This window comes from Anoplopoma fimbria, chromosome 16 (genome assembly GCF_027596085.1).
Source record: "Anoplopoma fimbria isolate UVic2021 breed Golden Eagle Sablefish chromosome 16, Afim_UVic_2022, whole genome shotgun sequence".
In the NCBI taxonomy this organism is placed as follows: domain Eukaryota; kingdom Metazoa; phylum Chordata; class Actinopteri; order Perciformes; family Anoplopomatidae; genus Anoplopoma; species Anoplopoma fimbria.
In genome coordinates, this window is record NC_072464.1 from 25,206,677 (window position 1) to 25,221,556 (window position 14,880).

General features: G+C 43.0%; 2 protein-coding genes across 2 annotated transcripts; both read left to right on the forward strand.

Moving 5' to 3' along the window:
* Positions 1–8,277: 8,277 nt before the first annotated feature.
* Positions 8,278–9,198, forward strand: LOC129104225 (olfactory receptor 13C2-like). The gene has a single exon (XM_054614802.1). The coding sequence runs from the start codon at positions 8,278–8,280 to the stop codon at positions 9,196–9,198; it is 921 nt and encodes a 306-aa protein (XP_054470777.1).
* A 3,727-nt stretch (positions 9,199–12,925) lies between these two features.
* Positions 12,926–13,870, forward strand: LOC129105066 (olfactory receptor 10A3-like). Its single transcript, XM_054615942.1, has one exon. The coding sequence runs from the start codon at positions 12,926–12,928 to the stop codon at positions 13,868–13,870; it is 945 nt and encodes a 314-aa protein (XP_054471917.1).
* The last annotated feature ends 1,010 nt before the right edge of the window (positions 13,871–14,880 follow it).

The following is a 14,880-nucleotide window of genomic DNA, read 5'->3' on the forward strand; positions in this document are numbered from 1 at the left end:
GTATTGTTTAAGTTTATAATAGTCTTGGAGTGAACAGCAACATTTTAAATCCGCAGCCTTTAAACATAGACCTTGCGCTTCTATCATTTGGTGCCCTGAGAGGCAAAGTGGAGTCAAATTCTATCTATGAAAACATAAACATAAACCAAATTGCTGGGGTTTTTTTGCTTTTGTTTTTCAATGTCTGGTTTGTAAATATAAAAAAAATGTGATTTTGAATTATATTGTGAAAAAAATAAAAAGAATAAATAAAAGAAAGCATTTTGTTGTTATGCAGTCGGTGGAGAGCAACTGCGGCGCCTGGCTCTACCACTTAGCATGCCTAAGTGGGAGGCAGGACACCTGTCATACTTTTGAATAGGAAGTTCTGATTAGATAAATTAATGAAAAGGAATACCCAAATGTCAGTCTTTCAAAAGGTCATAACTTCTCAGAAAATGGTTGGAACTGCCTGAAAGTTGACAAAAACATTCCATCTGATGACTGAAAACCTGCACTTTAAACATAGAGTCTGCAGACCCTTGGGAAAGCTAACTTCCTTCAAAAACATCCTATTGAAGTGCATCCAAGAAAGACTTCGAGAGTATAACCTTTTACATAACATATTGCAAGTTCATGATCATAATTGGTTTGCAAAAGATTTCACCGTGCCGAATGGCAGTGGGACTTCTCTGCCATTTGGATTTGGACATTTGGCAGACCGGAAGTCCGCATACAAATGTTGTCAAAATAGCAGTTTCCTTATATCTTAAAATCTTATTTCTGGAACAAATTGCTGAAACAACGTAAAAGTGGCAGCAAACATCCCATCTGGAACCTTTACTCAAGCACTCACTCTGTAGACACCCTCAGGAGCTATCTTATTTCAGTGACATCCTATTGAGGTAAAACCAATTGAGCCTTAAAGAGCACCCTCTTTTATGGAACATATTTCAATTTTTGTTTAGAGTGAAATGCAGATGTAGGGCCGTGAAGAAAAGAAGGTCTCTACACCCTCTGCACATTTCTTTCATAATAATAATAATAATAATTAAGCCTTTATAAGTCCCACAATGGGGAAATTACAATTCTCTGCATTTAACCCATCCTGGAGGAGCAGTGGGTTGCTAAAAAGCACCCGGGGAGCAACTTTGGGGTTAGGTGTCTCACTCAAGGACACCGTGGCATATTGACTGTAGAGGGGTTCAAACCACCAACCCTGTGGTTACAAGACAAGCACTCTACCTTGTGTGCCACAGCCACCCAACTCAAATTGGAGCAAATTGGAGCTGTCATTTGTACAAGAACCCATTTGGCCAACTGGACCTTATTTTGGCCTTTTTGGGACCAACTAGGGGCACTGCCATGGATTCTGGACTAAAACCAGTACAACTGCAGTCAATTTAGGCATATTACCGCAATATCCAACACATTTGTCCCCTTTCCAAATTGCTTTTACCAGCCACTTGGGTTAATTTTGGCCTGTTCAGACCATTTGGGGTCACTCCCATGCACCCGGTACCATAACTGACATATCCAAGGTCAAATCGGGCATCGTACAATGATAACTGACCTTTTTCCAAGAATTTCCATTACAAGTGATACCCAAATTGCAGAAAGTGCCCCATTCGTTAGTCGGTGGAAAAAGCAACTAGCGCCACATCTGTTGTATATCCCCTCGGGTGATTGTGTCCTACATAATGGGATCCAATTATATGTGTCTACTAGATAAACTGAGGCAAAACAGTCACCTTAGAGGATTGTTAAGGATTCAGTAGAAGGACCCACTAGCAGACACACAGCTCTTGGTTCAGAGTATATTTAATTTAGTTCTCAAGCAACAATCCTAAGGGAACAAAACAGTCTCGTAGTCAATAGGCAGGCAGAGGTCAAAAATCCAAAAAGTCAGAACAGAGTCCAAGGCAAAGGTATCCAAAATCCAAAATCCAAACAGGGCAGGTCAAAATCAGGCAAAGGTCAAAAATCACAGGCAGACAGAATATCACAAGGTTTACGGAACGCTGGAAAGGCTCAGGTATTAACTGGCACGATCTGGCAGAGACTCCAAGGCACACCGGGCTTAAATACCCACAAACCAATCACCACAAACAGAAATCAGGTGTGCACACAAAATGGCGGGAAAACAAACAAAGACAGGGTGGAGTCAGGGCCCCATGGCTTTTCAAAACACATGACAACACCACATGATCAAAATGTAAACAAAAAGCACATGTTGCTGGAAAAACAAAAACTCAAACAGCACGGTTACTAACAGTACCTCCCCTCTTACGGACGCCTCCTGGCGTCTTAACTGGGGGAATGGGATGAGTCTTTAGAAAGTCTCTAACAAGGGTACGGTCCAAAATGTACCCAGATGGAACCCAGCATCTCTCCTCGGGGCCATAACCCTCCCAGTCCACTAAGAACTGGAGGCCACGACCCCGACGACGAACGTCCAGGAGTTGATGAACTGTGAAAGTCTCTGAGCCATCAATGACCCGTGGTGGAGGAGGTGGCTTGGGAACAGGGCAGAGCTGGTTGCAGATGAAGGGCTTTACCCTGGACATGTGGAAGGTGGGGTGGATGCGGCGGAGTGTGGGGGGAGTTTGAGTCGGACAGCAGCAGAGCCAATGACTTTCAAAATGGGGAAAGGGCCGATGAAGCGGGGAGCCAGTTTCCGGGACTCCACCTTGAGTGGAATGTCCCGGGTTGACAGCCAGACACGCTGACCCACGCGATAGGGGGCCTTGGAGCGATGGCGGTCAGCTTGGCGCTTCATCCTGGTTGAGGCACGCAGCAGCGCTGTCCGTGTCCTCCTCCAGGTCTGATGGCAACGGCGGATGAAGGCCTGGGCAGATGGCACGCCGACCTCCACCTCCTGGGCAGGAAAAAGGGGGGGCTGGTAGCCGAGACAGCACTCAGAGGCAGACGGGAGGGAGTTAATGGAGTACTCAACCCAGGGTAGATGGAGGCTCCAGGAGGTTGGTCTCTCAGACGCCATGCACCGCAAAGTTGTCTCGAGCTGTTGGTTTGCCCTCTCCGTCTGGCCATTGCTCTGAGGGTGGAAGCCTGAGGACAAACTGACAGAAGCACCAATGAGAGCACAGAAGGCCTTCCAGAAATGGGACGTAAACTGGGGGCCACGGTCAGAGACGACATCCACAGGCAAGCCATGGTATTTGAAAACGTGCTATTACCAGGATGGCAGTCTCCTTGGCCGAGGGGAGTTTAGGCAATGGGATGAGGTGCACGGATTTAGAAAATCGATCAACAATCGTGAAAATGGTTGTGTTACCGTCTGATGGAGGGAGGCCAGTAACAAAATCCAGTGCAATGTGGGACCAGGGCCTCTTGGGTATGGACAGGGGCTGCAGGAGACCAGACGGAGGTTGTGTGGAGGTCTTACTCCGAGCACAGACAGAGCAGGCAGAGACAAAGGCACGGACATCCTCCCCTATGGTTGGCCACCAAAACCTCCTGCAAATGAAGGCTTTGGTGCGCCTTGCTCCAGGATGGCAGGAAAGCCGGGAGGAATGACCCCACTGCAGGACCTGGGAACGGAGGGACATAGGGACAAACAGGCGGTTAACAGGGCAGTGACTGGGGGCTGCATTGTCCGGTTGGGCGGCGCACACCAAGGTCTCGATCTCCCACTGAACTGCCCCAACAAAACGGTGGTCTGGGAGGATGTTCATGGGTTCATCAGGGCTATCAGGAGTTGGGAAAATGCGGGAGAGGGCATCTGCTTTGCCGTTCTTTGATCCGGGGCGAAAGGACAGGGTGAAATTAAATCGGGAAAAGTAGAGAGACCAGCGGGCTTGACGGGAACTCAGACGTTTGGCAGTACGAATGTACTCAAGGTTTTTGTGGTCAGTCCATACCAGGAATGGCACTTTTGACCCCTCAAGCCAGTGCCGCCACTCCTCCAGAGCTAACTTGACGGCCAGCAATTCTCTATTGCCCACATCATAGTTGCGCTCTGGTGGGGAGAGGCGATGGGAGAAAAAGGCGCAAGGGTGGACCTTCTCATCCTTGACAGAACGCTGCGAAAGGATGGCGCCAACGCCTACATCCGAGGCATCCACTTCCACGATGAACTGGCGGTCTGGGTCAGGCTGTATCAGGATCGGGGCAGAGGTAAATCGCCCTTCAGCTCTTGGAAGGCCTTCTCCGCAGCAGGTGACCAGGTGAATTGAACCAACGTCGAGGTAAGGGCAGTGAGGGGGCAGCCAGGGCACTGTAGTTTCTAATAAAACGGCGATAGAAATTAGCGAACCCCAGGAAGCGTTGCAGCTCCCGGCGGGTCGTTGGCTGGACCCATTCCACAACTGTCCTGACTTTCTGTTGGTCCATCTCTATGGTTCTGGCAGAGACAACATACCCCAGGAAGGAAACTGTGGTGCGGTGAAACTCGCACTTCTCTGCCTTGACATAGAGCTGATTTTCAAGGAGGCGTTGGAGGACCTGGCGGACATGGTCAGAAAGGGAGCGAGAAAAAATTAGAACGTCATCTAAATAAACAAACACAAATTCATTAATCATATCTCTCAAGACATCATTAATCAGAGCTTGAAAGACAGCTGGAGCATTGGTCAAACCGAAAGGAACCACCAGGTACTCATAGTGGCCAGTAGGAGTATTAAACGCCGTCTTCCATTCATCGCCCTCTCTGATCCGAACGAGGTGGTAAGCGTTTCGGAGGTCCAGTTTGGAGAAGATGGAGGATCCGTGGAGAAGCTCGAACGCGGAGGACATGAGGGGAAGAGGGTATCTATCCTTGACCGTGATGTCATTGAGACCCCGATAATCAATGCAAGGGCGAAGAGAGCCGTCTTTCTTGCCCACAAAAAGAATCCTGCCCCTGCAGGAGAGGACGAGGGACGAATTATGCCAGCAGCCAACGAATCTCGAATATACTTCTCCATGGCCTCCGTCTCGGGTCGGGCAAGGGAGTAGAGTCGGCCCCTAGGTGGCGTCGTGCCAGGTAGGAGGTCAATGCCACAGTCATACGGGCGATGAGGTGGCAAAGCAGTGGCTCGGGACTTACTAAAAACGGTCTTCAGGTCCATATAGACAGGAGGGACAGCAGACAGGTCAGGGAATTCTCCTGGGGGTCCCTACTGGGGGAATTGGAATGTAGGCTCGGCGGAGGCAGAGAGATAGGCAGGATGGGCTCCAGCCCAGAATCTTGTTGTTAACCCAGTCAAGGTGAGGATTATGTTTCCTCAGCCAGGGACGACCGAGGACTACAGGAGCATGAGGAGACTCAATGATGTGGAGCTGGATCGATTCATGATGATTGCCAGAAACAAGCAGGGACACAGGAGCAGAAACATGGGTAACATCAGCCAGCTTCTTACCATTGAGGGCGTTGGCCACAAGGGGAGGATGTAAAGGAAGGAGAGGCAGCTTCCATTGAGCAGCCAGGGAAGCGTCAATAAAGTTCTCATCAGCCCCAGAGTCAATGAGGACAGTGAGCTGTTGTTGCTGGCCTCGCCACTCTAAAGAGGCTGGGAGAAGGACCGAGGAGGACTTGAAAGAGGCAGCGCTCACCAGTACTCCTCGTCCTACTGATGAGCTTCGTCTTTTACTGGGCAGGAGGAAACGTAGTGACCAGTCTCCCCACAGTACAAACAGCAGTTGGAGCTGCGTCTTCGCTGTTTCTCAGCAGCAGAGATGTGGTAGCGGTTAATCTGCATAGGCTCAGGATCCGGGGTTGGACGTGCAGTGGAAGGCAGAGCCCGTAGAGTAGGCAAGGCAGGTTGAGGAGTTGTCCCCTCACTGGGTGCTCTAACCGGGCCACTGGAAGCTCTCCACCTGCGGCGCAGCTGCAGCCGGGAGTCCACACGGATAGCCAGGTCCACAAGGGCATCAAAGTTGATGGGAGACTCTTGGGCAATTAACTCATCCTTTAGATTTTCAGAGAGGCCATTGAAAAACACATCAAAAAGGGCCTCAGTATTCCATCCACTAGAGGCAGCAAGAGTCCGAAACTCTATGGCATAGTCAGACACAGAGCGATTACCTTGCCGAATATGCAGCATCTCCCGTGCTGCCTCTCTGCCATGTTTGGAACGGTCAAAAACTTTCCTCATCTCCTCTGAGAATGTGGTGAAAGAGTTACAGAACGTCGCTCTGGCATCCCAGACTGCTGTGCCCCACTCTCTCGCCCGCCCGGACAGCTGGGTGATGATGTAAGCCACCCTTGCTTGCTCTGTAGGGAAAGCAGATGGTTGTAACTGAAAGATCAGGTCACATTGAGACAAGAACGAACGACAGGTTCCGGGTTCCCCTGAATAGTGTTCTGGGGGGGCAGGTGGGGCTCTGAGACAGGCAGAGTGGGCCGTGGTGGGACAGGCTGCTGAGGAGGTGGTGGCGGTGGGGTTTGAGACAGCTGAAGTTGTTGTACCTGGGCTGCGAGGTCTGTGAAACCAGCTGACATGGCCCCTACCGTTCCTCCAATCTCCTCCAGTAGCTCTTGTTGTCTCCCCAGCACGACTCCATGTTGCTCGAGTACTGTCTTGAACTGAGCTGGTTCCGCTGGGTCCATGTTGGCCAGATCGTACTGTTAGGGATTCAGTAGAAGGACCCACTAGCAGACACACAGCTCTTGGTTCAGAGTATATTTAATTTAGTTCTCAAGCAACAAACCTAAGGGAAAAAACAGTCTCGTAGTCAATAGGCAGGCAGAGGTCAAAAATCCAAAAAGTCAGAACAGAGTCCAAGGCAAAGGTATCCAAAATCCAAAATCCAAACAGGGCAGGTCAAAATCAGGCAAAGGTCAAAAATCACAGGCAGACAGAATATAACAAGGTTTAGGGAACGCTGGAAAGGCTCAGGTATTAACTGGCACGATCTGGCAGAGACTCCAAGGCACACCGGGCTTAAATACCCACAAACCAATCACCACAAACAGAAATCAGGTGTGCACACAAAATGGCGGGAAAACAAACAAAGACAGGGTGGAGTCAGGGCCCCATGGCTTTTCAAAACACATGACAACACCACATGATCAAAATGTAAACAAAAAGCACATGTTGCTGGAAAAACAAAAACTCAAACAGCACGGTTACTAACAGAGGATGGCCAGTCAATGACGTATTCACACTAATGCCATGTTTGGGGATAAAGCAGGTCAAATTGTTTTTAGATGCTTTAGAAACAGGAAGTCTTGAAAATCGACATTAAAATAAATATTTTGCAGCCAAAACAAATTGTTCACAGGATATGAGTTTACAGTTGATTCTATTTCCTCCTCGGCATTGTTGGGGTGGTTTATGATGTTTTGCCGGTTACACTCGTTGTCTTGTTGATTCTTCACAGTTCATTTTTTTGTACGCCCCGTAGTGTTTTGGAGAATAATGCAATGAACAGATCATGCCTCAGTTCAAAATCAGAGCATGCACGCCATCTGCAGAGGATTGCGCTACAGTGACAAGCGCAAGTATAAACATAGCTGTACTCCTAGACAACACACCCAAAAGTGGCGTAAGTGCCGTCTCTCTTGGAAACTACGATTTTTCCATCTGTTTTCTCAAGCAAGATAACGTTACATTTGTAACATAGCTAAGTTAGCTAGCTAGCTAAAGAGCCAAGCTAACCACAAAGTTTGTGACGTACACTGAGCGAGACATAGTTCACTCTGTACTTTCACACAAAACTAAATGATACTAAGACAAAACAATACTCATTTTTGTTGACTGAATAATGTTTTAAATTGACAAACATCATATGTGTAATTCATGGCACAATTTAAACAGGATCAAAACCATATTTATCTCTTGCTATGACTATATAACATACTGTTTCTGAAATAAAGTCACTTCTCCTCTCTTTAGTCAAAAGCGCACCAATGGTAATTTCACATTCCTAAATTTTCAGCAATGCTTTTCCACTTATTACAATTGTTAGCATCCACATGCATTTATTGCAAGAGATGAATTTTCTAGTTAAAAGCTGCTATCTTAAAAGGTCAGGGTTGAGGTAACCAGGGTTTTAGAAATACCGAGGTCCTAACACAAATGGATAGAAAAGAATCTAACAATATCTGTGAGTTCAGGCCTTCAGAAGTTGTTTACACATAGGCAGCTTTTCCTTTGGAGAGCGTAATGAGCTCCATGGAGGCTGAAGCAGTCTGATAAAAACAGCCCACAGAATCAGGTTCCAATTGATGTGTTTCTGTGTTTGCCAGTGCACATCAAGGTACGGATGACTGAATCAATCATCTGATGCAGGTTGTATGAGACTTCTAGTAATGTACCTGGTTCTTCCATTAACATTTTGTTTTTGACATCATTAATGGATAATGAATTTAATGTGACATATATAACTTTTGGTGGGCATGTGGAAGTGCACAGATATGGACTTCTGTATTTTGTGATCATGTTTACAGCATTTATTCTAATAATCTGCAGTAATTCTACTATTGTGTGCCTCATAGTGATTCACAAAAACCTCCATGAGCCTATGTACATTTTTATTGCAGCTTTATTGATCAACTCTGTTCTTTACAGCACTGCTATCTACCCAAAGCTTCTGATTGACTTTTTGTCTGAGAAACAGATCATATCGTATTCCGCCTGCCTCTTCCAGTGGTTTATATATTACACTCTGGCTGGTTCAGAGTTCTTCCTGTTGTCAGCCATGGCCTACGACAGATATGTGTCTATATGTAAACCTCTGCAATATCCAGCCATCATGAGTAAAAACACTGTTAAAATCCTCCTGATTTCAGCTTGGGTTGTGCCTGCTTTACAGATGTCAGTGCCAATGCCACCGAGTGCCAATAAAAAACTCTGTAGCTTTACTTTGAAAGGAATCATTTGCAACAGCACGGTTCACAAACTTCACTGTGTGAGCTCACAAGCACTGAATATATATGGCTTGATTGTGTTAGTAGATGTGGTAATCTTCCCTTTGCTCTTCATAGTTTTTACATACACAAAGATATTTATAATAACCTATCGAAGCAGCAGAGAAGTCAGGAGCAAAGCTGCACAGACCTGTTTTCCTCACCTGCTGGTTCTAATCAGCTTCTCTTGTTTGATTACGTATGATGTTATTATAGCTCGACTGGACACTGATTTTCCCAAAACTATACTTTTGATTTTGAGTTTACAAATTATTTTGTATCATCCTCTCTTTAATCCGATCATCTACGGACTGAAAATGAAAGAAATTTATAAACACCTGAGTGGATTGTTCTGGAAAACTGTGTAATGGAGAAGTTTCTCAATCTTTTGTCCAGTCAATGACCATTAATAAGATAGAGAATATACTGGAGACTCCCTCATGTATGTCCTTTGGAATTCATTAGATCAGAATGTAATCTAATCGTTTTGTTGTATAAATCAGTCAGAATACTGTCCATGTAGTTCACTATCTAGTTTCACCAATCCTAAATGATGAAAAGATCATTTACACTGTGGCCTGTAGGTAATGCATGTAGCATGTAGCATGTAGCATGTAGCATGTAGCCTTTAGCATGTAGCATGTAGCATGAAGCGGCCATGTGCCACAGTACCATCAACTCCAACAATGTGATAATAATAATTAAAAACAATTGGTTGTGATATTTCAACACTTAATAAAGAACAATTCATCAGGATGACTTTACCAACAGAACATTTTTATTCTATTGACACTCAGAATTTTTTGTTTTTCATGAACTCTGTTAGAATCATTGTTTGTGGGTGTTAGTTAAAGGTCTAGTTACATTTTACAATAGTCCTAAAGTAAACGACAACATTTTTTAAAGCAGGAGCTTGTGCTTCTGCCATTGAGAGGCAAAGTTGGGTCAAATTCTATTAAGAAAAACACAAACAACATAAACCAAATTGTTGTTGCTGTTGAATATTAATAATTCATATAATAATACTTAAGAGTTTTCTCTTCAACTGTTGGTTTTCAGTGTCTGGTTTGTCAATATATAAAAAAACATAGTTTTGAATTGTATTGTGAAAAAAATAAAATAAATGAAAGAAAGCATTTTTTTGTTACCTTTTGAATGTTACCACTATTTGTATACTTTGATCATTTACAGTGAGCAGCTGACACATATTCATGCAAACAAACAAAGGACGGCCTCAGATGGGTATTCAATAACTCGGTGTGAAGAATATAGAATCCAGACTTACTGCAGAAATTATTATGAAACTGTTTACATTATTGGACTTTATGATATTATTGTTATCTCCCATTTTGAGCATCAACGCTTCAGTTCCTGCAATGTGGGGAATTTTAAGGCACCAATTTATGGTGGAAATGTAAAGCACAAAATAAAATATATTGAAATAAAATGCAGTGAGGCTCTCAGTTAACTTTTTTTAATTTAATGTTATCTCTTATATATTAAGCTCCTCCTCCAAGAAGCTCTACTCCTGGAGGAGGAGACGCTGCTGCTGCCATAAGCTGAGCTCCTCTCTCTGACGCTCCGACTGTAGGTCGAAGGATGCAGTGAAGCCGGATCTGGGTCTGTCCAGGGTGGACTAGTCTCTGCTCAGATCTGTCCGACATAATAAAAATACTCTCCTGCACATGTGACATGTTATTCAGTGACTCGGATTTCTATAATCTGTTTTTTGACAAAGTTAACGCTGATTTAAATGTCTTGGTGAGAACGTCAAAGTGCACAAATACAGATATCTGTATACATTTTTATTGCAGGTTTATTGATCAACTCTGTTCTTTACAGCACTGCTATCTACCCAAAGCTTCTGATTGACTTTTTGTCTGAGAAACAGATCATATCGTATTCCGCCTGCCTCTTCCAGTGGTTTATATATTACACTCTGGCTGGTTCAGAGTTCTTCCTGTTGTCAGCCATGGCCTACGACAGATATGTGTCTATATGTAAACCTCTGCAATATCCAGCCATCATGAGTAAAAACACTGTTAAAATCCTCCTGGACTGGAGTTAGATTTTCCCAAAACTGTGCATTTAATAATGAATTTACAAATAATTTTGTATCATCCTTTCTTTAATCCGATCATTTACGCATTAAAACGCCTCAAAAGTTTGTTCTTCCAAGCCAAAATTAAGTAATGAATCAACACTGATAATGGACTAGTTTCTGATTTTTTCTGTGATAATACTGAAGATAAGTGACTCCTCATCCTTGGATGGTGTTTAACGTAAAATGTGGTTCTGTCGATACATGAAATACTATTGTGTAAAAAAGAAGGCTTATGTTCACTGTTTTGTCTGAACTGTTACAGGTTTATTATTAGCCTGTTACTGGATAAACAGCTTCGCTAACATTGGAAGTGAATTCCACAATTTACTTTTAGTCGTCTCTCTTATGGGTCCAGATGTGGTGATTGTGAATGGAATTGCAGTACGGCATATATACACGATTTTAGCAGCAGAACTTATATAGACAAAACATATTACACAATACATAATCACAATATTGACAGTAAAATGCTGAAAGCAGTGAAAATGCAATGTTTTTTTGGTAGACATTGACCTGTAGCGCCTCCCTGAGGCTATGATCTCTAATATGTGCAACACCAAAAAAATGGAAAACTTGAAATACTGAAAAACCTTGACACATTTAGAAACCTCAGTTTAGAAACTCAGTGTATCCTAGGAGGTCCATAGCAGCATGACTAGGGCTGGTCCAGGGCAAGCCTGAGCCGGCACCAACTATAAACCTGACCAAGTCCTAACTATAAACCTGAACCAGTCCTAACTATAGACCTGAACCAGTCCTAACTATAAACCTGAACCTGAACCAGTCCTAACTATAGACCTGAACCAGTCCTAACTATAAACCTGAACCAGTCCTAACTATAAACCTGAACCAGCCTCTAACTATAAACCTGAACCAGTCCTAACTATAAACCTGAACCAGTCCTAACTATAAACCTGAACCAGTCCTAACTATAAACCTGAACCAGTCCTAACTATAAACCTGAACCAGTCCTAACTATAAACCTGAACCAGTCCTAACTATAAACCTGAACCAGTCCTAACTATAAACCTGAACCAGTCCTAAGTATAATAGTTATCAAAGAGGAAAGCCTTAAGCCTTTCTTAAATGATGTGTTTTGTCTAGCATTAATCTGTGATATAACGTTATTATCGTCAGTTCAGTGTTAAACTGTTATTTATTGACTTCCATTTAATTGATACATCAGCATGTTTGGGCTCGGGTATACCGCAGCAAGACAACAGTCAAACACATGTAGTCTGTTTGTGACACACCAGAGCTCCCTGTGGACCCTGTGTGAACAGGTTGCTGCTCTCAGTGTAGGAGAACAACAAGATAAAGGTTCAGCAGCGGCCTCAGTCTGCTCTAGATCAGGGGAGGATGCAGTGTATTTTCTACACTGATGCAAAGACTATTTTCTGAATGCATTTATGACTGTATTAGCTGCAAAGACCACCTGACTTGTATAAACACTATATCGAGTATATTTTGTTGATGCATGTTGATATATTTACTGATTTCTCAGCTCTTATAAGACACAAAAGTGAACAACTTCCAGAAACTGTGAAAGCTTTTCAAACTGGTTGATTGCAATTGTAACGCTGTCGGTGAGTAATGCTAAAGATTTCCCCTGTGAGTCTTGGTAACCTGGTGCATTTCTTCTTCATTCATTGAACTGAAATATAATATAAAATAGCAAATGTTTGGTTGATTGTGCATTTAGTCCTTTTGATACTGACATTTTTCCACCCTTGTGTGTTTTTTTAACACATCTTTTTGAACTACGTGTTAGTTATGCTGAATATTATCAGGTTTGAAAGGTGCAGTTTATGCAACTTACATGTATGTAGGCTTGTGTTATGTCTCTTGTTGAAATAAGTGTTCACTAGAACATTTTATTCAGACCATTTTAATCCATAGTAACACTCCTTTTCATCATCTTTAATCTGTTGTCACTCTCCTTTCTCTCCATCACTCCCACTTCTCTTCTTCCAGCTCGCTCTGCTGCAGACATGAGGAGCAACAGCAGCCTGAATCCTCTCTACTTTCAGCTCACTCTGTTTGCAGACTACGGGCCCCTCAGATATCTGTTCTTCAGTCTGTGTCTGTTGATCTACATGATTATAATCTCTGCTAACGTTGCCATCATTCTGACAGTCTGCCTGGAGAAGTCTCTGCATCAGCCCATGTATATTTTCATCTGCTGTCTGTCTTTTAACTCTCTGTACGGCTCAGCCGGTTTCTTCCCCAGGTTTCTGATGGACATTCTGTCTGACACTCACTTTATCTCACGGCCATTATGTTTCATTCAAGTATACATTATTTACACCTATGGAGGAGACGAGCTGACTCTTCTCAGCATCATGGCCTACGATAGACTTGTGGCCATTTGCCAGCCCTTACACTATCACAGTAAAATGACGTTTAAGATGGTGTGTTATCTTTTGATTTTTGCTGTGCTTTATCCTGCATTTGTTGTTGGCTTTGTAGTTTATCTGGCCATGCAATTGCCTTTGTGTGGAAATAAATTGAGCAGGCTTTTTTGCACCAACTGGCCTGTAGTTCAGCTCTCCTGTGTGGACACAACACTGAACAACATAGGAGGTCGGTTTCTTACGATGATAAGCATCTTCATCCCCCTGTTCTTTGTCCTGTACACATATATACGAATTCTGCTTGTTTGCAGGAGACAATCAACTGAATTCAGAGGAAAGGCGTTACAAACCTGCCTGCCTCATATTATAACATTTCTGACCTACACTTTCACTCTCTTCTGCGAGCTGTCATTGACTCGATTTGAGGCTGATAAAATGAGTTCAATAATCACAAATGTTTTATCTTTAGAATATCTGATCATTCCCCCAATCATTAACCCTCTAGTTTACGGCCTGAAACTGCCACAAATAAAAGCAAGAATTATCAGAATTTTGAAGAAGGGTCCTGCTGCCAGACTTTAAAACTCAATATGCACATAAAGCAAACAATGAATCCACAAAATACGTCTTAAATGTATTTTTCCATAGATTTTTTTGCCATCACATTCATTTGAAGGGAGGTCTACAATAAGAATAGATATTATCTTAAAACATATAGACCTCAACCACAAAAATAGTAACATTACATAAGTTGTGCAAGCATTGTTAAACGCACACATCCACAGGCTAAAATACATCTTTGAAACCCACATCGTAAGTCTCAAATATTAATATATTTCTCTTTTGTCCATTCCTCATACATTAAATATGAAAACACTTAAGAAATATATGTTATGATGTTTTTACTGGCGGTTAAAAAGTCAATAATAATTTGGCCTCAAATATCATAATCTAGAACAAATTAGATTTCATAGTATTTCAAGTTTGTATGGTTGAAATTTGGTCTCACTGAGTTTAGACGACACATAGTGAGCGCTTAAAAGCAACACGCTGCAATAATACTTTCTATAGTATATAGAGATATAATAAAATATATATGATACATGCTAAAATATACAGTATATATTGACAAATAGGCTATTTACTAATTTAATTTATTCGAGGTCACTGCTGCAATCGTCATCCCTAAATAGATTCATCCTCTTGCTTATGTCCATTTTAAAAACATCTTGTTATGATAATGTATTCTTCCTTCTTTTTTATTTTTAACATCATCACACGTATTCTTGTACATCACTGTCACTTTTTTTGTATGTTTTTCTATAATAGTGGAATAGAGCTTTGAAAAAAATGTATTTGCATTGGGTAGTGGACTATGCAGGTTGATCTCTATGCTCTTAAAGGTGCTAAATAAAAAATTCAGAGCATTTCTTTTCCCTCCATACGGCTGTCAAAACGGCAGCTGAGCCAGCAGCTAACACATAACAGTGCTAACAGTGCAATCAACGGCAACAGTGCTGAGAGAGCTAACAGTGTTTACCTGAGGGGGAAAGTGGAGGGTGGGTGCTACGCTGATTCAGTTAGTTATACTC

What these genes read in the sequence shown, in the direction of transcription:
- LOC129104225 (XM_054614802.1), top strand. Translation starts at nt 8,278, where the DNA reads ATGGATAATGAATTTAATGTGACATATATAACTTTTGGTGGGCATGTG.
- LOC129105066 (XM_054615942.1), top strand. Translation starts at nt 12,926, where the DNA reads ATGAGGAGCAACAGCAGCCTGAATCCTCTCTACTTTCAGCTCACTCTG.